Source organism: Artemia sp. Qi Xiang Cuo, chromosome 12, assembly GCF_049724085.1.
Source record: "Artemia sp. Qi Xiang Cuo chromosome 12, ASM4972408v1, whole genome shotgun sequence".
Classification (NCBI taxonomy): domain Eukaryota; kingdom Metazoa; phylum Arthropoda; class Branchiopoda; order Anostraca; family Artemiidae; genus Artemia; species Artemia sp. Qi Xiang Cuo.
In genome coordinates this window covers 45,917,241-45,940,331 of record NC_142805.1, presented here as the reverse complement: position 1 = coordinate 45,940,331, position 23,091 = coordinate 45,917,241, and the positions used below count along the sequence as shown (strand labels likewise).

General features: G+C 35.5%; 1 protein-coding gene across 1 annotated transcript; it reads left to right on the top strand.

Moving 5' to 3' along the window:
- The first annotated feature begins 12,720 nt into the window (after positions 1–12,720).
- Positions 12,721–22,148, top strand: LOC148946183 (uncharacterized). Its single transcript, XM_089098260.1, has 3 exons — positions 12,721–13,300; positions 16,886–17,137; positions 20,309–22,148. Exons 1-3 carry the CDS (start codon positions 12,738–12,740, stop codon positions 20,502–20,504), a joined length of 1,011 nt encoding a protein of 336 aa, XP_088954386.1. The 5' UTR covers positions 12,721–12,737; the 3' UTR covers positions 20,505–22,148.
- Positions 22,149–23,091: the final 943 nt, after the last annotated feature.

Here is a 23,091-nt window from a genome sequence, read left to right as displayed (position 1 = left end):
CGCGAAGTTTTATCTCGTATCGGAAACAAGATTTTTGCAGGAAGCCATGATGTCACTTCAGATTGCAGCTTATTTTTTTCTAGGAATCTTACGAGTATTTAGGCTTAAAAAAAATTTGAATTTCTTTTCTACGGGATTGTAATAGTTTTTTTACTGGCAACATATATTGAGAGGAAAACTTTGATGTTATTTATATACCGATTAAAAAAAAGAAAATATAGATATTTCTTTAGAGGCTTTTTACTCGTTTTATTTTTTTCCGTTACAATCGTTTTATTCAAATATTAATATGATGGAGGCTACGCTTGTTCTGCCTTTCTCCGTTTCCTGGTCCGAGTTTTGGACCCCAAATTTTTGCTTTTCTTCCTTATAATATTTGCAAGTTTTTCCGTGGTCTCTATAGTGCGGTTTACAAGGCTCTGAATTTGAGCTCGGTTTTGTTGCCTCGTCAAATATCTTTAATCTTTGTTTCTCCTGATGTTTGGCCTTTTTCATAAGTGTTTTAGCTACTTGTGCTGCTGACAAAGGAACTTGTTGCTGCCCCTCTGGTTTCTTTACTTTTCTCCACAATTTCTCTCTTAAAGAGGGTTTTCTTGACGATGGCCCAGGTTTAGTAATATTGGTTTATGTACAAGAATTATCAAGGTCACATTCTGTTTACTCGCGTCTGGTAGATGGCGTTTGTTTCAAAAGCCATTTTTGCGTTAATAATGTAGGTGAGTCTAATGTATAAAGATCAGATAATTCACTGGTTTCTTCTAATTTTTCTTCCTCTGTGGATTTTACCCTTGATTTATCACATTTTAAACCCTTATGTTGTGTTTGATTTTCTTCCTCGCTAGTATCCGATGAGCATCGAATATTTCCCTTTTTCTCTTGTTTGTTGTGTAGAGTTTGTAGCCAAGACTGGGCTAAATACTCCTTCCACTCCTCCCAACTTTTGTTGTCATTAAAAAGGTCATAAAATTCATATGGTCTTCTGATATATACTGGTGAAACTGTTTGCTCTATTTCTTCGTCTGAAGGAATACGTTCTGTTTTCCACGGTTTTGAAAAATATCCCTTTTTCATTCTATTATGGTGTACTGCTTCTTCCTTTTCCTTATACTGATGCTTTAGAACATATTTTAAACTATTTGGTAGAATTTTTAAAATTCTGCAGGGCCCATCCCATTTCGGTTTTAACTTTTTTTTTCCTTCCAGGTTAGTTTTGTACACAAAAACCAAATCTCCTAGACAGTAACTCGTTTTATTTTTGCTTGTTCGGTCATATTTTTCTTTTTGTTCTGTTGTCGCATCTTCCAGATTGTCTTTAAATTGTGCCATAGCTTTTTTTCTTCGCATCACCATCTCTTGTTTATATTGGTCTAGGTTGTAATATATTCTATCATTTTGCATTTCATCTAAACAAATTCTGGGATCTCTTATATGTTGCAAACAAAATGGCGGTTCTTTTAAGGAACGTGAAAAAGCCGTATTTATTGCAAAGACTACAAATGGTAAATTTTCATCCCAATTTTCATTTTCCTCTCTTGCATGTATTCCCAGGATGTAAGCTAATTCCCTACGCTTACGTTCAACCTTCCCATTAGCTGCGGCCATATAAGACGAGGTAAACCATCGTTTCACATACAGATATTCTGTAATTTCGTCTAATAATTTGGCTCTAAAACATGGCCCATTGTCGTTAAGTAAAACTCTAGGAAAAATTCCGTGTTCCAGAAATAGGCAATTTACCAAAACTTTCTCAATGGTTCTTGTCTTTTCATCTTTAATTGGAAAAGCGTATAAATATGAGTTAAAATGGTCGACTACGGTTAGTACGCACCTTTTTCCTTTCCTGGAAACTGGTAAACTTCCTCCTGTTCCCCAAATGTCTATTGATACATATCCTCCTAAGGCCGAAGCGGCGGGGTGTTGACCTAATTCAGCCCTAGGGGTGTTTGGTGGCGATTTTTGTTTGGCACACTCTTGGCAGATTTGTATGAAAGCTTTTACTTTTGAGTACATTTTTGGAAAATAAAAATTCCCTTTCAGCCTCCCCATAGTTTTTGCTTCTCCCGTGTGACAGCCAATCGTTGCATGTGCCATCTGTAAAATTTCTCCTTCCAGAGATTTTGGAATTACTGGAATAATTTTTAAGTCATTTTTTCTATATTCTTGCGATGGTCTATGATATCTTACCAAAATATTTTTACTTTTGTCCAGATCAAAATTATCTAAGTCCTTTAAAAAATGTTTAAAGTGCTCTGGCAGTTCCGTTCCTTTTGCTAAAAAGGATTTCATCGCTAAACAAAAATCATCTTTATCTTGATGATTCGAAATATTTTCATTAGACAGTATTTCTAGCCCTTCCAGTTCGTTCTGGATGGTTGCTATCAAATTTCCTTCCGTATCTGGATTTCGTGACAAATAGTCTGGTAAAAGGTTTGTACGGCCCTTTATATATATTGGAGTATATGAATATCCTTGCAGACGCAGTATCCACCGTGTCAGCCGGGCTAAAGTATTTTGCATCGAATGTAGCCAAATTAATGATTTTTGGTCTACTCGTAAAATGAATTTTTTTCCAAGTAAAAATTGTCAAAAATATTCTGTAAAAACTAAAACTGCCAAACTGTCCCTGTCAACTGTTGAATATTTTCTTTCTGCCTCCGACAGTGACCTACTGGCGTATTGAACTATTGATTCTACTCTTTCAGAATTTATATTCCATAATATGGCTCCTATACCGTACCCTAAAGCATCTCTTTGCAAACAGAAAACTTGTGACAAATCTGGTAGTTTAAGTATTGGTGCCAGTAATAATTGCCTTTTTAATTCATTTAGCGCTTGTTTTGCGTCCGCTGGACATTCGAATTTACCTGATTTTTTCACAAGGTTTATCAAAGGTTGCACTATTGTTGCGTAATTTTTAATATATCGTCTGAAACAGCTTAACAAACCACAAACTGATCTGCAGCTTTTTTTATCTTTAGGAGGCTGTAAATTTTCTATGACTGTAAGCTTTTCTGCATTTGGTGAAATAGTACCTTAATTTATCAGGTGTCAAAGGAAAAATAGTTTTTCTACCAGTATTTTTAACTTTTCTGGTATAAAGTCTAGTCCTGCTTTTTCAAACTTTTCAAGTATATTTTTAATTCCGACCAAGTGGTATTCTATGTTCTCATTAAACAAAATTACATCTTCTAAAGAAGCCAAGGTGTCTTTTTTTTCCTTCCTGGTTCGATATCCTTTAACACCAAACTCATTAGGCGACTAAAACAATTTGGACTAAATGATAAGCCAAAAGGCATACGTTCAAATGTGAACGTTCTTTCATCGTCTAAGATTACTGTAGCTTTATGCTTTGTTTCTGCATCTAAAGCGATTTGCCAATATCTTGGAATTAAGTCAAAACTAGTGTAATATTTTGAACCTCTTAGAGAATGTAAAATCATATAAATTCTTAGTAACTTCATTACGTCTTTAACCGTGACGACATTTAGTGATCTAAAGTCTATGCATAATCTCAACGTGTTATCTATTTTCGTGACTCTTACTAGTAGAAAACACCAACCGCTAACACTTTCTTAAATTATTCTCTGATCTTCCATTTCTTTTATTTGGCCTTCTAGCCATGGTTTTAAATGATAAGGTGTTTTATACGGTGACTTTTTGATTGGAGGGCCCTCTGTTGATATCTTGTGCGTGATTAATCCGTAATCCGCTTGTGTCTTGCAAAAGTCCATTTGAAATCCCAAAGAATATTTTCCACCCTAGTTTTTACGTTTTCCGGTAAATATCTTAAATGAAATTGTTACAAAAAAAAATCTGTTTTCCATATTCCATATTCTTCGTATCGTTTTGGTTTCAATACAGATAATTGTTCGTGACTAATGAAGTTGACGATTAATTTTTGAATGTTTAAAGATTTTATTTCCGAATTAGAAATCTTTTCTACTGATCAAAGTTTTATCTTGTTCAGCTTTTTCTCATTATTTATTACTTAGATTTGATAGTTTTATATATGTTATACCATTCTCAATTTTTATAACTTGATTTTCCACGAAAATCATTGGATATTCTTTCATGGTGTATCCTCCTATCATGGCATCCATTGTTTTAACCTTTCCTTCTTTTGCATTTAATGTCGCTAGAACTTGAGCTGTTGTTCCCCCTTCTATTGTGATTTTTCCGCCTATTTTTAGGTTACAATTCGAATCTTCACCTTCTCTATGTGTTGTTACACAATTTTGCATATGATTTTAATTGTCCGGACTAAAGATTAGAGTATAGGATATGGTTCCAATATGATCCTATATTTTCTGATGGTATCTACCCCTAGAATACAAGGAAATGGTAGCCGCTTGCATATTATTACTGTTACTGTTATTTCTTTATCTCCTGTACTAAATTTTAATGGACATTCTCCCAAGATTGTCAGCCAATGCCCTGTCACTGATGCTAGAGTATTCTGGCATCTGCTCACTCGATTTTTGACACTAGGAGGAAACTTTTCAAAAACTTCCTCTCGAATTAATGATTTAGATGCGCCTGTATCTAGTAAAAATGGTAAATTTTGAAAACACTCAATTTTAAAACAACGCAGAATCTGTAGATTATTATTTGCATTTGTATCACAACATTCTAAACTATATAGGGGTCTTTGTAAGGAAACAACTCTGTCGACCCTTACAAGCTGGTATCTCCGTTTAAATGCCCCCTATTTGGTCAAAAGTTTCTGGGGTTATCCCAGTTTTCTTCAGCGTTACTACTTTGACCCTGGGTATTGTTAACCGTTTGCCTCCTAGGCCTAAATTCAGCAGCATTATTAGGTGTTTGCCAAGTATTATTTGTTCCCTGCCTTCCTAAATTTCTGCCCCCCTGCGTTCTGAACTGGTGTTTTGTCTTGTACGTCTGGCCTTCTTTGGGTATTTTATGCCAGCAATCTGTCGCATAGTGATTTGGTTTGCCACAATAATAGCAATTGAATATTTTCCTATATTGCTTTATGATTCGGCATTCCTCTTGGGGTATAAACCACTTTCTATATATTCTTGATCTGTCACCGTTTAATCTATAATTTTCCTTGGGAGGAGGAGGTGACTGTCCATAATACTTGTTATTTCAATTGGTTAAGGATCTAATATCGTGGAATCGGTCGTCAAATGGGGAGGGGTCAGTCCATGGTGGAACGGTTTGGCCTTCCTCGTGCCTTTTCGATTTACCAGTTGGCTCCTCAAAGTTCATCCTCTGCTGTCCCCTTTCATATTTTTTACTCTTTTGGGCTTCTGTGTTATTTATTAACATCTGATCAAACCTTTTCATAGCCTCGTCAATTTTTACCTGTTTCGACTAGTATTATAGCCTGCTCTAAATTTTCAGGTTTCCGTCTTAATAACTTTTTTGGTAACCCTTGGGTAAAAGTGTGTAGTTGTACTTCCTGTACTGTCTCGTCATTTCCGCCTTTCTCTAATTGTAAACACACGGATCTACAAATTTTGTCTGCATATTCCCTGATACTAGTTGAGGTATTGAATGTGACTACCTATGTTCTTAGCCTCTCGGAGATGCTTGTCTCTATGAATATTGTTTTAAAAGATTCAATTAGAGTACTGATGTCCTTGGGCTCTTTTTCCTTAATTGCCTCAAAATGTTTAAGGGCGCTTTCCTTTAACCTGGCTGCAACGCATTGCTCTTTGACCTTATCCTGAAACGCTTCAGTTAGTTCGTCGAAAATTTTTAATTTTTCGATAAACTCATCTACTTCTGAATTTCCCGTGTATTCTGGTATAGTTTTTGCAATTTCAAGTATTGTAGATAGGGAAGTAATTTTTTCCTCTGGTATTGCCATTTTTATGTCAATCTACTATTTGTATTTAGCCCTCTTGACCCAGTTTTTCCAGCGACCACCAGTTGTTGTAAAGTGTATTTTATAGTATTTGGGGGTTGTAGTCGTAGATGCCTTTATTCTCCCTTTATAGGGGAGATAAACTCTGGCCTAACTTTGGTAATTCAACTTTGGTAGCCTGCCTTAAGCTATGACCGGACTAATGAGGCCTACCGACTGGGTATGTTCGAGGGGCTAAAGGTAGATCATAGAGAGGTTGTCTAAAATACACTACTTTTATTCAATTTACATATAATATTCCAGATATAGATATTCAACTGGGACTGGCTGTCCCAAGTAGACCACAAGTCTCAGAAACTACAATAATATATAATAAGATACAGACACTTACAATGATCCGACAAGATTCCAAGGTATTTCTAAAAACAGCGGACCAGAGGTCAGTCCGTCATAAAGTTAGTATCAGTCTAAATCTGCCCCTTCCCATAAAATCTATCTTTTATACATTTTTATCAACCACACCTTCCTTTAACCAACCGACGCAAATAGGTAGGAAGTGGTACTTCTCAATTTCCCGTTAAGCAGAAACTTGGCAGGATATATTCCTTATCTTAATAAAAAAAGTGGTATTTCTAAACTTCGTATTTGCGTCTTATATATTTTTACTAAATTAATAATTAACTAAGTTAGAAAGCTTTACCACAGTATTTGCTACCTAATTTGATATTATTTTGTTCTTACAAAATTCTCAAAGATTACTATTGAACAAAGATTACTATTGAACAAACCTGGCGACGAAGATGTCAAAAGAAAAGCAGAGACTTAATTTATGAGGAACAAAAATCGCAAAATGGCACCCGGCTAAAGCTACTGCCCCTTTGCTGAGCCAAATACCCAAGCTGTTAGCAAAGCAGGGGCCCAGTTTTCACTGATTGTAACCAGAGCTGCCGTCAAATTGAAGCAAGGACCCAACTATTAGGACATATTGGCTAAAGCCGAAACCCTTAGCTGGTTAGCAAAGTAGGGTGTCTAGATGTGCGCTCGTTTTTAACATAAGGAAAACGAGAAAAGTATGGGTCCACTACACTTCGTAGGCTAGTATGTTCCACACTAATATTTTTGTTTAATATACTGCCTTTGAAACCTTATTGTCAAATAAAAAAGTGGGCCTAGTTAATTGAAAAATCGAAAAAATGTTCTATGTTTCCTGTTTCGCCATATTTGCTCAAGTCAATTTTTCTCTGGTATTTAAACTGCTTTAACTATCAAACTATCAGAACTATCCTAAAACTATCAGTTGAAGATTAGATTCCCTTATTTTAAAACTTTCGAAAGTGGAAATGAATACGCCCTCTACATCTGCAAACAGGACTGGAATGGCATTACTGAAGAATAAGAAGGTTGATATGCAGTGAATACAATTTCCTGAATTAAAAAGAAATAATTAAAAAAGAAAACAAGACTTGGTGCTTTTAACAATGATGTTTGCACTACAACTAGATAGGCCAAACCGGTCATAGTTTGGTCATGGAATTTAGTAGTGGGGGATCCACTCCAGGAATCATTTAATTGTTTTAATTTTTATGTCCGGTATTTAATTGAAATTCCGATTCGCATATTTGTCATTGAAATGCCTAATAAGTGCTGATAATGTTCTATTCCTTGAGTTTTTTTTTTTAATAAATGTGTTTTTTTTTAAAGATACAAAGGTAAATGTAATTTTCAAACTCAATGAGTCAATTTTTCCTTCCAGTTAGCATCCCTGGCAATTTTTAATTAATTTAAGGTTTCTGCCGCAATGATGCAAAGCATTGTAAATATTTTCTGGATATTGTTTGTCAAACAATACCCAACGGATAAGTTAATAATTCTAAATTAATTTTTGAATACTTTCAAATTTAAAATATGGTCGCTATTTAAATGTGGGGAATATTCAGAATATAATGTTACACAGTCTGTGGTAATACTTAGACTTATCCTGTATCTTTGCTTAGACAGTACTATTGTGCTGCCTATGATTTTTGTTTCGGCTTTGGGGTGCTGGTATCCATGCTATTTATTATTGTAAATCGGCGAACCCACAAACAAATCAATTTAATAAAACATCATAAACAATATGTCAGTAAATCACGTATATTATAAATTTAGCACTACAAATTAAATCTTACACAGTCAAAACACATTCAAAATTATGAGCAAATGAATAGCGCGATACCCGGGGCTATTAGAAAAGAGCTTGGTTCAATTATGAGATTCAACATCCTGTGCTGGGCGTGGGGGTTAGGGGAAAGGGAGGGGGTATGTACTTCAGCATTAGTGGTGAATCTGGCTGAAAAAGATGAGTGTTTACGACACTCACTTTCGCCCACCTGAAAGCTTGTTTACGCTATACTACTGTTGTCTGCTCAGCTCATTGCTGACGATTTTAGTAAAAGGCGAGCACGAGCACTTATATTTATGATTGTGTAATGTGTGTTTATTGTTCATAAGGTATTGCATAACGATTTTAAAATTCATCAAGTAGCGTGTTTGTTAAATAGTTACTTTTCTTCACTACTACTTGAATAGCACCTACATAAATAGCACCCTCTTGCTCACCCCCCCCCCGCCAATAAAAATACTGCAGCTACGCCCCTGAGCATTAGTGCCTCTGCCATTATCATAGGCAACGAAATAGTCTTGACTTACTAAAGAGAGGTGTATCCCCAATGTAATGTTTTTTTGGCTTACTGTAAAGAACGAATGGTTGTAGAAACTTCAGAGAGATCATATTTGATCGCAAATTTAGATCACTAAATCTTTTTTGTACAGGATATACTAATCAGGGGACAATTTGACTCCCTGTCTTAGCCCAAACACCACTTTAGGCCCAGATGGTACCAGATAAAACTTTAAAATCGCCATAGAACGATACTAGTAGAAAATCCCCAGATATGAGCTTGTAAGGGTGGCACAATTTATGTAATCCCATGGCAAAGGGCTTCAGTTATAGCCCACTTTTAATACAAAGGAGGTTAGTTTATACCTTTTTGAAATCAGTGATATACAAAGGTTTTCAATAGGTTTGATTAGAGTGCTCAAAGGGAAAGCCTACCCCGCCTAAGCTCAATATTCAATCCCCTCTGGTTATTGGTGCTATCTAGTGCTGATTTTGTAGCTGCTTCTTGTAATATACGGCTTCTGTAGTGAATTTGGAAAGGTATTCAACTATATGTTTAAGGTAATACCCCGATTTTTCCCTATTTATATAATACTAGATTTTAAATAGGCAATGGCAATCTCTTGAAAATGCTTCCCTAGATTGGACAAATTAAAATGGATCAAGATATTTTTAAGACAAAATTTTCCAATCAAGACATATAAGAAAAATACAAATGAAATCTAAGCTTTGAAATAGAAACAATGGGATAAGGCCAATAATAACGACAGAAATAGTCGATATCTTAAACACATGCTTAGGTTTGTTCCTCGGTGTAAAAAAAAAATTAAGCGAGAAGTAGAGATTTAAAAAAATGGACGAGTAAAAGCCGAGAAAATTGAAAAAAAAATTAAAGACGAAAGGCCTAAAATTCGTCCTGCGAAAAATTCCCGTCAGAATTCTCGCAAAATGTAAAATTGAGCAGCCAAAGGGAAAGCAGAATAAATACAATTTTTGGGGGTTGGGTTATAATAGCAGGGTAAGATCAAGGGTAAAGAAAATAATTTGAAAATATGAAAATAGTGAGGACTGTAAAATGGTTCCCTGTGATGGAAGTGCTCAGAGATACAGACTGGTATCTCTCACCAGGGACTTAGGTTGGTACCGACATCTATTGTACATGATACCAGTTCACCCCTTGCGACCAAGAATGCGTCCACTGAGCGTACAATTGAATTTGAATTAAATTGAATTTATTGAAAAAGACAAAACAAGACATATACCACTGAATACCAAAATCAACGGTAAATTACACATAGAAATAACTAACACTTCAGTATATTCTCCCCCGTAAGGCTCTATGGCCAGGAAAAAACAGGGGAGAAACAAAACTAAAAAATAATTACACAAATAAATTCATCAAACATTTTTAAATAATAAATTCACATCACCAAACCAAGCAATACCCCGCCCCCCACCCAAAAAAATCCAAGCTAGGCAAGGGATTAATACATGAATCCTCCCACACAAATAAATTACAGAACCAATCCGGAGGCATCAACTCATCGGAGAACCGGGAAAAAATTAATTATTGGCAAGAAAATCTCTAACATTCTTTTTAAAGATACCAAACGAGGGGCAGCCCCGCTCAGACTCCGGGAGAGTGCTCCAAATCATATTACAAGCTATCAGAGGGTTAAAGTCTGACCGTATTGATGGAGTATAAGGTATTTGTAAATCATTGGAATTGCAGAAAAATAAGTGGATTGCTCGAAAATAAAAAATACAATATTACATAGGACAGCAGGAAGCTGGCCATGTAACCTCAAAAAATTAAAAGAAGCACAAGACAGAAAATAGAGAGATCAATCAAGGGTTTAAATAGAGAACAGTTAGTATCCTGTATCAGAGTCCTTTCTTTATCATATAGTTTTGAAAGTAACTCCAGTGAAGAGTGAAAAGTTGGCATCCAAATAATATAAGAGTATGACACATAAGGCTGAAGTATGATGTAGAATAGGAGTCTAAGAATTGACACTGGAAAAATGTGATTCCATTTTTAAGGATCCCAAGGATTCTGGACACTTTCATTTTAATGAGGTCAGTATGAGGCTTGAAGGAGAGATTTTCATCAAGCAAGACGCCTAGGAATCAAACGCAACGATCCCTAGAGCTATTAAGAGAACCCCTCCATGTATATATTTCATTTAAACCAGAACAATCCCTTGACACTCTTGAGAAAATAAGAAAACACGACTTTACAACATTTAAGGCAAGATAATTAACATCAAACCACTAATTAACTCTTTCAAAAGGGGCAATCATATTTGACCGGAGATCGGACACAGTTTTATCGGCTGTGCCAAGAGTACTGTCATCCGCAAAAGCTATAAGTGTATCAGAGAAGGACGAACTCTTGTCACAATTAGTGACAGGTGGACAAAGACGACAGTAAGTGGTAGATTTTAGATTTTTAACCCCATTTATAAAGTCGTTAACATAAATTAAAAAGAGTATTGATCCAATCACAGATCCTTGTGGAACACCAAACTCTATTTCAGAGGGGTTGGAAAAGAGCGGTTCAATCAAGATGACTCAACCAGATAAATATGATAGAAACCAAGAATAAGTACTCCCTCGTATTCCAATATGGTATAATTTCGAAAGAAGAATATTGTGTGTTATTGAATCAAATGCTTCCCGTACATCGAGAAAAAGAGCAGCAGGTGTCAGAATAGAGTCAAGAGATGTATGTATATAATTCAAACGATTCATACATGCATACTCAGGTGAGTGCTTTGCCCTAAAATCAAACTGGAGATCACGAAACAAGTGCTTTAAATTAGGAAAATCAAGAAGTAGATAAAGTAAGCCTTTTCAAAAATTTTACTAAGCACTAATCAAAGAGATATTGGACGATAACTAGCAGGATCATTCCGTGATCCACCTTTAAAAAGTATAATAATGCGAGCATGCTTTAAAGGACTTGGAAAGACACCCTATTCAAAAGACATATTGACAGGCGATGGACAAGCAAAGAGACATATTGACAAAACGATGACAGGAAGAATGAACTTGACAACCTTAGTAGAAATACGGTCTGGGCCAGAAGATGAAGAAGCCTTCAAACCATTGACAATTCTGGCTATTTCAACTTCATAGATAGGCTCCAAAGCCATTGATTTAAGACAATGAGGTCCAAGTTAAGACCTAATATCATTTAGAGAAGAAGGACTTACAGAAGAGGCTGTAGTTTTCCTGATATTAGCAAAGTATGAGTAAGTGCGTCTTGCACTTTCAGCTCACCCTCTACGATTTTACCATCAATCAAAACACTTGAATGGACAGAAGGGGGCCGAAAAGATGGCCTGATAACAGAATTGATTTTACGGCACGCAGAGAATTTAGTATAATAAAAGAACGATTTGGGCTTCCGGCAAAACGAATCGTAAACTCTTCTATAAGCTTTAAAAATTTGAAGTCGATAATTGCGTGAAGATGGCTTAGAGGACCTGTAAGCCTTCCAAAGGTTATTTTTTTCCCTGCCAGCTCCTAAGGAGTCCAGGAGCTCCTTTTTCCCTCTGATAAGCCTTTAAGGGTTTTTTTTTCTTTTCCTTTTTGTTATTTTAACTTAAATAGCATGGAGTCAAACTCCAAGTAAGAACACATCAAATTTAAAATGGACAGAACTCCTTATTTCAAACAAACAAGCAAATTGTTTTCTTCCGTCTTCATCCCGTCTGATAAGGCTTTAAGGCGATAAGGCAAGCACATTATTTTCTTTAACCTTTATCTTACCCTGCTATGATTACACAACAACCAGCCCCCAAACACGTGATAAAAAGAATTAAAAGAAATAAAAATACAAAAACAATCCTAAAAGATATTGTGCATCGCATATTCTAGTTGTATTTTGGGATATAGTTAAAATATTCCATAATGCCTTCTTTTCTTGATTCTTTTATTATTCCTACTTTTCCGTTGGCTGATCAATTATAAATGTAGGAAACAGTTTCCTGGGGGGTGGGGGTAACTATCTGTGGGGGGTATTGTCCGCGAGGAAGGGGGTTTGGTGGATTTTATGGATGTGGATTGGCCGGACACTATTAAATCTAGGGCTACAGTCCTGTTTCATGGAAATAATTAAATTGAGGTTTCGTTCAAGTTTTACTTACAGCATCAGCATATCCCAATAAGAAAAGGTATTTGAAAGGCAGCACCATCTTCATACTCTTTTTTTTCTTCTAGGCTCACAGGATTCGCAGCATGACACCCAGTTTCGATTCTACATCACCACCCATTGATTCACCTCTTGATCAAAAGAACAGAAAAAGACACTTCTTCCGATCTGACTCAGAATTTACTGATCAAGAAGCACCCCAAGCAGAAGTTATTGAAGAGCATGAATCAACCCTAGAGTCCAATGATGATGACCGTGTAGACAGAATTCGTGAAAGAATTGATGAAGGAGAATTGAAAAGTGCGAAGGATTTGAAGGATTTTATTGCAAATATTGACTTGCTACCAAAGCCAATAGTCCCGAAGAGTCAATCTCTGGATTCTAAGAACACAATCCAACGAATGTCAAACTTAAAAAGTGACAGTCTTGATACAAAATTAATGTTTAACAAGCTAAGCCATGATTCATTTCTATCTCTTAAACCACCTACGATAGTGGTTCAAACTTTGTTGACTGATGATAAAGAAGAAGAAAGAAAATTAAGTCCAGTCTCGTCACGAAGTGAAAGTCCTCTTAGCGATTCCAAGAGCTTTCGGTTTAGTTCAATCTACCTAGGACTTTCTAGACGGGATTTACCATTTACTGATAGGTCAGGTTTTACTTCTTACTTTTCTTCCAATTATGGTCTTTTTTCACTTTTAGTTCGTAACTGTTAAGTCCTCCTTTGATCAAACTGAACAAAACAGAAGTTTTTTTCAAATAAAATTAATTTCCTAATTTCGAGATAGCTACTTTGTTGTATGATACCTGCTCACCAGGGTCAACATGGCAGCCCACTGCCTCAGGGGAAATTGCATTAGATTATGTGAATAGATCATTATTCACAGACAGATTTCGGTAAAATAGGTAGGGTTTCTCCCCAACTTTTAAGTCTTACTTGAGAAGGTACCTAGAACAACACGTATATCTGTGTACATTAACAGGCGTTATGTACGAATAATGTCATCGGCATAATCTTGGGAATGGCTTGGTGGATCGAGTGGTACCTATCAGAGAGGGCTTAGGTGCCATGTGGTCTTTGAATTTTGCACTAAGGGAGGGGAGGCAGAGTTTAATCGAAAGGTACTACGTGTATAGAGGCTATCAAAATAGCATGTCCGCAGTATCTTGGGAACGGCTTGAGGGTGAAGTTGAACATTTAAAGAAGCGTTTGAGGATAGAAATCTCAAATCCACCTATACGTTTTTGTATTTTAAGCCCTATGGGACTTTCAATCTATTCACGGCTAAGTAGCAAGATGAATAAAAAAAACACTATATGTTTCCTTGTTATCAAAACAATTAATCTGAAGTATCTTTGGAATGGCTTATGGGGTTAAGTTGAAACTTCTATGGATTGTTTAAGGAGAGGAGCAAGTGAACTTATAATCTTACCTGGGAGAAGTGGCAGATTGGGAGGTTAAAAATGTTTGACTGGGATTAAACTAAATATTTTTGCACTATAGGCTCCTATAGGATTAAGCCCTATGGAACTTCATAAGCCTTATGAGAATCCATTCACAGTTTAGTGTGAGGATTCCTGACCCTGTGATTCCAGGATATCAAAAATAGCGACCTCGGAACAGTTTCAGAAATTGAATTTGAAAGTTTCTGGAAGTATGGGTCGGGATAGTACCAAATTTTGACTTGGGAAGAGGGTGAGAGGCTAAATGTTTATGCCTCCAACGAAGCTTTGAATCTTTCAGGGAGTGTTGGAGGCGCAAGTGGACCTTTATTTTGGACTCCCAGGGAGGGGGGGGGAGGTAAATTGTAAATTTATTCAAGTTGTCATAGCATATCTGCAATATCTGTCGGGACCGGCTTTGCGGATGGAGTTAAAACTTTCAGGTAGTGTTACGAGGGAGCTAGGGCAAATTAAATTTTTGGTGGGGAAGGAAGGTGAAAAAATTCTTTGATCCGCCTAAACTTTTTTGCATCGCAAGCAACTATAGGAAGGGAAAACTATTCGTAATTAACTACTGAGGTGAATCAAAAGATACTATGTGCTGTTAGTTTCTCAAAAAAAAAAAATATATCTGCAATATAACGACACCGGCTTTTGGTATCAAGTTTAAGCTTCCGGGACTGTTCGGGTGCCGGTGGACCTCAAAGTTTGACTTGAAGGAAGGGTGGGTGTGAAATTCCTTGTATCCGATCCATACTAAAGTATTTGCTCTGTAAGCCTCTATTCTATTCACGGTTAAGTACAAACTATGGGGATCCCACTTGACCATGCTTTGACTTGGAGAGAGTGGCCAGAGAAAAGAAAAACTTTTTTCTTTCATCCTTCTAAACGTATTGTGCTATGGAAGTGGCACTTGGCATTGCTACGGCATTGAAGTGGCCAGATAAATCAGAAAACACTACGTGAGCCCAATTAATCAAAATAATGGATCTGAAGAAATCTCGGGAACCTCTTGAGGGATTGAATTGAAAAATTCTGCTGGTCTTCGGCTGGTATAAGGGAAGATCAGATTTTATGTTTTTGGAAGGGTTGAGGGGTCCTAAAACATTTTTGTCTCCTCTATGCATACACATTCTTGAGTCCTGTGTCCCTGTCAGACTTCTTTTTACAGCGAAGTAGTAAGTGAAGGTTTGCAGTAAAGGTAAATTGAGAGACAATAGGTAACCCAGACTATTAAAATGGTGTATCTGTTATATCTCGAGAATGTGTTGGGAGATCAGTTTGAGACTTTTGGGGAGTACTGGGCGACGGCAAGGAGACTTGAATTCTTTGGTTTATAAAGGGGATAAGAGTGCCAAGAAAAGAGCCAACAATTTCTTACGAAAATCTTGAAACTTAGTCCCTTGAATATAAGTCTCCAAGTCAGGTTCCTGGGTATCCCTGAGCACAAAAAAAAACTTGGAAACCAATTTTTTTTTTCCACTCTAACATGCACCTGCATTTTTTTTGTTTTCATCGACCTGGATATGTAATATGTTTTGTTCAGAAGGTACGTCATAATATGATATGTTTTGTTAGATACGTCATAATCTAATATAATATGTTTTGTTAGATTCGAGACGTCCAAGATTGGTCCATAAGCTGTATGTCACCAAAAGGGGTGAAGTTTCCTGGCCGGGTGGACCCCTCGGCAGAAGACAATGAAACCAAATTTGACTGCATATGAAACCCAAAAATTGACCCAAAATTCTTTTTGTCTCCGATTCACTTAAAACTTACAGGGCATGTAGACAGGACTGAAAAGTCAACATACTTTAAAGTTTGGCTATATCAGAATATTAAACCCTAAAATAGACAAAAAAATTGTTTGTCTCCCAGTCCAGTAAATTAATCTAATAAGAAATTTTGAAAAAAAACTAAACTTCAGTTCATGATGCAGGAATATCTGAAAATTGTTTCTTCCACGACATCAGCATGTAGACAGGCGCTTAGACAGGAACAAAAAGACCTGAACAAAGTCAAATAATTAAAAAATTTTGGATTCTATCAATTTGTGATAAACCAAAATGGGCCAAACATTGATTTTCTCCGATCGGCTTCAAACTTTCAGGTTAAAGTTGAAACTTTTCAGGTTCAAGTGCTAAAGACCAGTGCAAACTAGCCTTAAGGGCGTTTAAGGGGGGGGGGACTGTCTCATTCATATTTGTGATAATTTATGTTTGTTTCGTGATGAACTTGAGTATTCATTTAGTTTTTTGTTCGTTTTAAGTTTCATTTATTCATCCGTAAAATCATGGTATGAGTCGGTAAAATGGCTGTGTTTACCGACGAAGACAAAGATTTTGGTAGACATCATGTAATTATTTTCTTGTCTTTTTTAACCGAATAAAAATTTTTGGAGGCGTCGGAAAAATCGTGGTGCAACGTGCCACGATTAAACCGAATCATTTTGTATAACTCAATTAAAAATGACTTCATTCCAGCTCGTATTACGTTTTAATGTGGCTCCTGATTTCCCCGAGTCTGATGCACTAGATTTCTCTATTGTTTTATATAATAAAACCTTATTTGTCTATTCTTAATATTATGATAATTATTAAAAGATATATTTTATGATATTAGATGTAGAGCTTAGGAATTCTTCAGAGCAAAAAGACCGAGTCTCACATCATGAGGCTTTAGTTACCTGTATTCAAGCTAAGGTACCACTTCCCTTGTAAGCAAATCCGGTACATGTTACTCAATTGTCTTGCTAATTATTTCTTTAACTTAAAGTTTTATATTATTTTAGTGATGCATTGTACGATTACCCAAGTTCAGAGGCAATAACACAAAGAGACTTTCCAGAAGTGGCTCCCCAACGTCATCCAAAAAAGATTGAAAAGAAGCGCGAGAGACGTACTTCAGTACAAGCAGATGGTTCTTTAGCATTAGCAACTAGCTTAAAGAAAGGCAAAGAGAGGTCAGGCAAGCGCAGACAACAAGTGTCACGAGCTGGGACTTCTTCTTCCTCCGAAAGCCTTGGCAAGAGCGTGACTTTACAGTAAGAATTTCGGAGCTATATCATTGTCAAGCTTCAATTTGTTATAAAAAAAAAGATTGAAGTTTTCCTGTAAAACTAGAAAAAACTAATAATAGAAAAAAAATTTCTGTAAAACTAGCTGACTTTCCTTAACTGGTCATAATTATATCCCAGTTTTACATCCAAAATAATAAAGATTCGAAAGAACCTGCCTTTTGTGTTCATGGATCTCCTGCTTCATGAAGAAGAAGCCGCTGAAATAATTTGACTTATAATATTTAACTATATTTGTGGAATTATGCAAAACTAGCATTATTAAAAACTGATATTTTGATAATATATGATCTAAGATAAGATAAATTAAATCTGATTTGAAGCTGAAAAATCAGTGTGCACACAGTGAACACGAATACAGTGAATGTATTAAATAAAAAATGTCACCTAAATAAAAATCCCTGACAAATATCTGGGTTCACAAAAAAAGTTCCTGTCAGAAGTAAAATTTCTCATTTCCACCAATGAGCAATTTATACTTCTTTTATTTTCACACAGGCTTTTTTTACGTCGTCTAGTTAATTCAGCCATGGTTAGCTTTTAATTTAAGTTATCGGTCTCATTTTCATCAGATCCTGCAACTGTTTTAGAAAAATTGTTTCGATACCTTGCACAAGTTTTTTTCTTCAACTCCTTTAATTGCTTGGCAGCTAAAATTTTGCTGAGGTCGGTGACTAGATTACTGGGACAAGTAAATAAACTCCTGTATGGACGTAATTGTGAGTCTAGAAAAGAACCACACGTTTAAACGCTTACAAATCATGAATTTCTCTTTAATACAGAGATCTTATCCAAGTAAAACCCCATGAAACAAATAAACTGAAAGATGTTCATTTTTAAACATCTATAAAAAGCAATTTAATATTTCAAATATATTTTTGTGTTAAGTCACTTCGTACGAAGTGTGAAACCCCTGAGAAATTTTTTTTATAGTTAGCTAACTTAAGCTCAGCAGATATAAATACCTGTTAAAATGCAAACTCAAAACGACCAGAAATTGTTATTAAAGAATAAATAAAACCCAAAACGAACAGAAATTAAATAAACAATCATAGGAGAAAACATACAATAAGTAATAAAATAAATGAATAGATCTTTAAGCGAGTAATGCTTAGATTGAATACGAAAATCAAGCTTAAAACGAACAGAAATTAAATAAACAATCAACGCAAACAAACATACAATAGATATTAATGTAAATGAATAGATAAATCTTAAAACAACTGAAACTTAAATTGAATATGCAAGTCAAGCTTGAGACGACCAAAAATCACAAGAGTTTTGGTATCGCATCTCTTTCTCTCACTGTAATAGTCTAAAATCTACTGTGCCATTGGCGCTTTACTGAAAACTATATGCGTCTTGAACAGTCTTGGAAAGTATAAACAACATCAAATTGAATATTTGATATATAATGATATTAGTTTTTGAAATATCGATCAGTTAAATAATTTATTTCACTCTAATTTTATTTTTATTTTCAATGCTGAAAGAACTGGAAAAGAAAATATTTGTAATATAATTCGTTTTCAGTGAAGCACCAATGACGCAGTAGGCTTTTGGTTTTTATTTACAGTTAAGGATGGGGGCTCAAATTCTTGTTTGTAGTGAAACTATATTTGTTTTGAACAACTTTAGAAAGAACTAATAAATTAAACTGAATATTTGATGTATAATGATATAAATTGCTGAAAGCTCATCAGTTCTAAGTTTTACTATAATTTTAATGTTTATTTTCAATATTAAGTACAAAAGAAAATATCCGTACTATAATTGGTTTTCAGTAAAGCGCCAATGACAGTGAGATCTATTTATCAGTTAAGATCTATTTATTCATTTATATTATTGCTTGTTGTATTTTTTTCCTATGATTGTTTTTTTAATTTCTGTTCTTTTTGGGTTTCATTTATTCTTTAATAGTAATTTCTGGTCGTTTTGAGTTTGAATTTTAACAGGTATTTGTATCTTATGAGCTAAATTTTAAAATGACCTTTACTTTTATTTGAAAAAATTTTTTTTCGGAGAGTTTTTTTTTAAATTAATTTTGTTCGTTTTTGATTGGAAAAAGTTTCAAGCTTTTAAAAATTCTTTATTTCAAAATCGAAATAAAAAAAAAAATCAAATCTTCATCAGAGTATTAAACCTGGTATCAAAGTAACAATATCAAAGTGAAAAAATTTGCCCCCTTTGAAATGAGCCCCCTTTGAAGTTTATCCGACGACCCCTTCTATATGAAGTGCGTCTAGGAAAAAAAATACATGGAGGGTGAGGGGATGCTAGATACCCTCTGATCACTTTTTACTCTTAAAAAGTGAATTATAACTTTCAATTTCCAATCAAATGAGCCCTCTATGAAGTTTATACGAGCATCCCTTCCATAAAAATCATATATGCCCCCAGGGTATAGCTTACAACGCCTACCCTCGGGCCGTGGGGGGCTGTGTCGACACCGGATTTTTTGTTATTTGAACTTTGAAGTATTTTTAACAAAGGTCTACCTCAAAATTTTCATCTGATGCATTTAGGGCGTCGAGGGGGGGAGGGGGCTAGTTGCCCTCCAATCTCTTTTGACTCTGAAAAAGAGAACAAAAACTTTCAATTTCCAATGAAATGAACCCTCTCCGACGTATATACAAGCATATTTTCCATAAAAATGATATATGCCCCCAGAGTATTACTTACAACGCCTGCCCCCGGGCCATGGGGGGGGTTGCTTCGACATAGAAGTTTTTCTTATCTGACCTTTGAATTATTTTTACTGAAATGGCTATTTTAAAAATTTTATCGGATAGGAGAAAAGAGAGTATGTGCGGGGGGGGGGGGGGCTAGTTGCCCTCGGATATCTCTTGAAGGCAACGCTAGAGCGTTGCCTCTGATATAACTGTTAGTTTTGAAAAATGGCCGTTGCTCTAAAATCTTTTCCCTAAATCTCTGATGTTCCTTGCACTTTATAATTTTTTAATTATCACACCAAATATTTAGCTGAATTTGAAACTGTGAGAATTTACATTGGCTAGTAGAAATATCTAGAGTTATTTTTCTTTAAACATATAATTGTAACTGACAATGGTTATTTTCATTATGAATCATTATACACCAAATTTTTCCATTAAACCCAAATTGATGTTCCTATTTTAGGGAGAAATCGTCTTCTTTGCCTCAAGGAATACTAGAGCCGACTCGTTTTTCGCCATTAAGACAACCAGCCAGACGAAGACAATCAGCAACACTTCAACCAACATCAAGGAAAAAATCGCTTTTTCGGCGTCGTTTTAAGCGGGTACAATCTAATGATGGCACTCTTACCTCTGCTGATGAATCTGATGAGCTTTAATAATAGTACTGTCTAGTGTTTTTAATTTTAAATGTTGTCTCCGTGGAGGTTATTGATCAAATTATGTAATTAAGAAAAAAACTGGTTATGCCAAATTTAAAGTTTTGTTCGCTCAAATACTTCATTAGTAGGAAGTAGAGGTAACCAATATTTTTAACTTCTGCTAATTCAAAAATGTTAATCACCGGGTTGACCAGCTCAGTAGTACCAAAAGAGTAAACTGTTATCTTATTTTACTCTGAAGTTCAGTCATCCTAGCCGGGTGGATAATGCGCTAGAATTGTAATCCTTTGTCCGAAGGGCGGGGGTTCGATTCCTGGTGTCATTGGTTATTTGGTTTGGGAAGGGGGTTACTGGCGTGACTCTGTAACCTCAGCCAGAGTCGACCCAGCTCTAAATGGGTATCTGGAGAAATCTGGGTAAAGTAAGCAGGAAGGAAGTGTGAAAGCAAAGGAATGGCTGGCCAACCCCCCATTGCATTTCCTGGCTGAAGGGCCATTGAGATGAGCACCGCCGATTAGGACTGTAATAGTTCAATGCTGTATCATTTACTTTACGTACATACTTACTCTCAAGTTTTTAAATTGTCGCCTTGGAGACATTCTTTAAATTACGGAATCACGCTGTAAATATTAATAATGTCTTTTCGAGGCTATCCGGAATTTCGAGGACCTGAATTGATCCAACTAGGTATTAAATGGATGCCATGAGAGGCGATAAGTATCTCATAGCCGTAGGATATTCTTCAAATAGACATATTCCCCACATGAAGGATACGTTAGGAAGTAGTTATAACCATGATATTGCCTTTAAAATGTGGCAGCAACTGCGTTTTTGGCGTATTTGTTAAAAGACAAAACAGCTTTCTAACAAGCCCTGTGTTTCTAGATTTTTCGTTTGCGTTTTAACAAATGGAATAAAACCATTTGATGTGAACGCTTTTGAGGTTTCGATTCATCTACTGTGCGTTAACTCTTTTGCGTGCAATGAAAAAAAAATCAGCTGTGTCAATCAAGAGTAAAACTCAGCATCAACCAGGGCACTTAGAACAGTAGTTGAAAGCAGATTTCAGAAACTCTTGCTATCGACCCACTGTAAGAATAACCTTTTCTCAGTGGTCTGAAGTCACGTTCGTAGAAAATAGGATGGGGGCATCTTTGGGCCCATGTCTCTTAAAATCTCAAGATTCTCACGGTCGTTGCCATGATTTTTCGTACAAATCGTTCTTTTTAACCACCCTCCCCTCCAGACTGTTTCATGCATATGTCCCTGATCTTGATAATATTTTAGCGTTTGTCAAAGACAATATTACTTTTTAAATGTTTTTGGACCCTTTTGTGGCTGTGGGATTTGTCTTTTGACATTTTGTATAATATTATAGTGTCCATATTTATCAGTGCTTCTGTACTTTCTTTTTTCTTTCTTTCAAACGAAAGTAATCAACGGTATTATATAAAAAATTTGTCTTTCTATGCAGGAAATTTAAGTAGTATGCACTATATCAGTAATAATATTGTCCTCGAGTTTGCAACTTTAATTATAGTTTACATTCTTACCTTAGTGTTCAGATATTAGTTTTTAAACTAAAAATATCGTACTCTATAATATATTTAACGCTAAATAAAAGTGCAAATAGGGATAAATCCTTTTAATAGACAGTAATAGAAATTCACAAAAATACCAGATATTTCGGTCACATATGCAGTGACCGTCATCAGTAGTAACTGTTTTACTACTAATGACCGAAATATCTGGTATTTTTGTTAATTTCTATCACTGTTATCATCATCACTGTCTATTAGAAGGATTTTATCCCTATTTGCACGTTTATTTATCGCGAAGGAAAGGCTGTGTGGTCTACGAAATTAACTAATATATTTAATGTCGTATATAATATATTTCTTATATGTAACCAATATATTAAGCAGTATAATTAAAATCTAATATTGTAATTTGCTGGGACACAGTTGACATATTTATTAATATCATCTTTAGGCAAAACGCTTTAATTTTCAGTAACATTTTCTACGTATGGCTCTGAATACCAGGCTGTTCGGAACCCAGGAACTTTCACTGTTTAAAAAAAACAAAACAACTATATGTCAAAAAGTTTCTGGATTTCCAAAAGCTTCATAAGCTAAGTAAATAGCAAATCCTTGAACAGTAACAGTTTTAATCGCTGAGTAAACATATTTAAATGCGCAAATCTAGTTATTTTTAGGATACTAAACCTTTTTTGCCTTTCGAACTTTTCCTGTACCGATTTTGTAACTGCTATTAGTTTTGTGTATTTCCTAATCTGCTATTTTTAATATCTTCATTATAATATAAGCACCGATGGATGTGAATTGTCACTTTTCTTGACTTAATGTATCAAATTGTAAAATACACAAACCAGATTTCGTTCTGTATTTTGATTTGAGGGAAGGGATAAGCCGTTCTAAGGTTTGGATAAAGGGATGAACCATTCCACTCCCTTATTTCGTGGGGCAGTGGATGTCCAAGTATATAAAATGCCCATTTTCGTATTTTTTAAGGTGAGCTTTCAATCTGAGTTTGTATGTCAGAAGAAAGATTTAATTCAAGT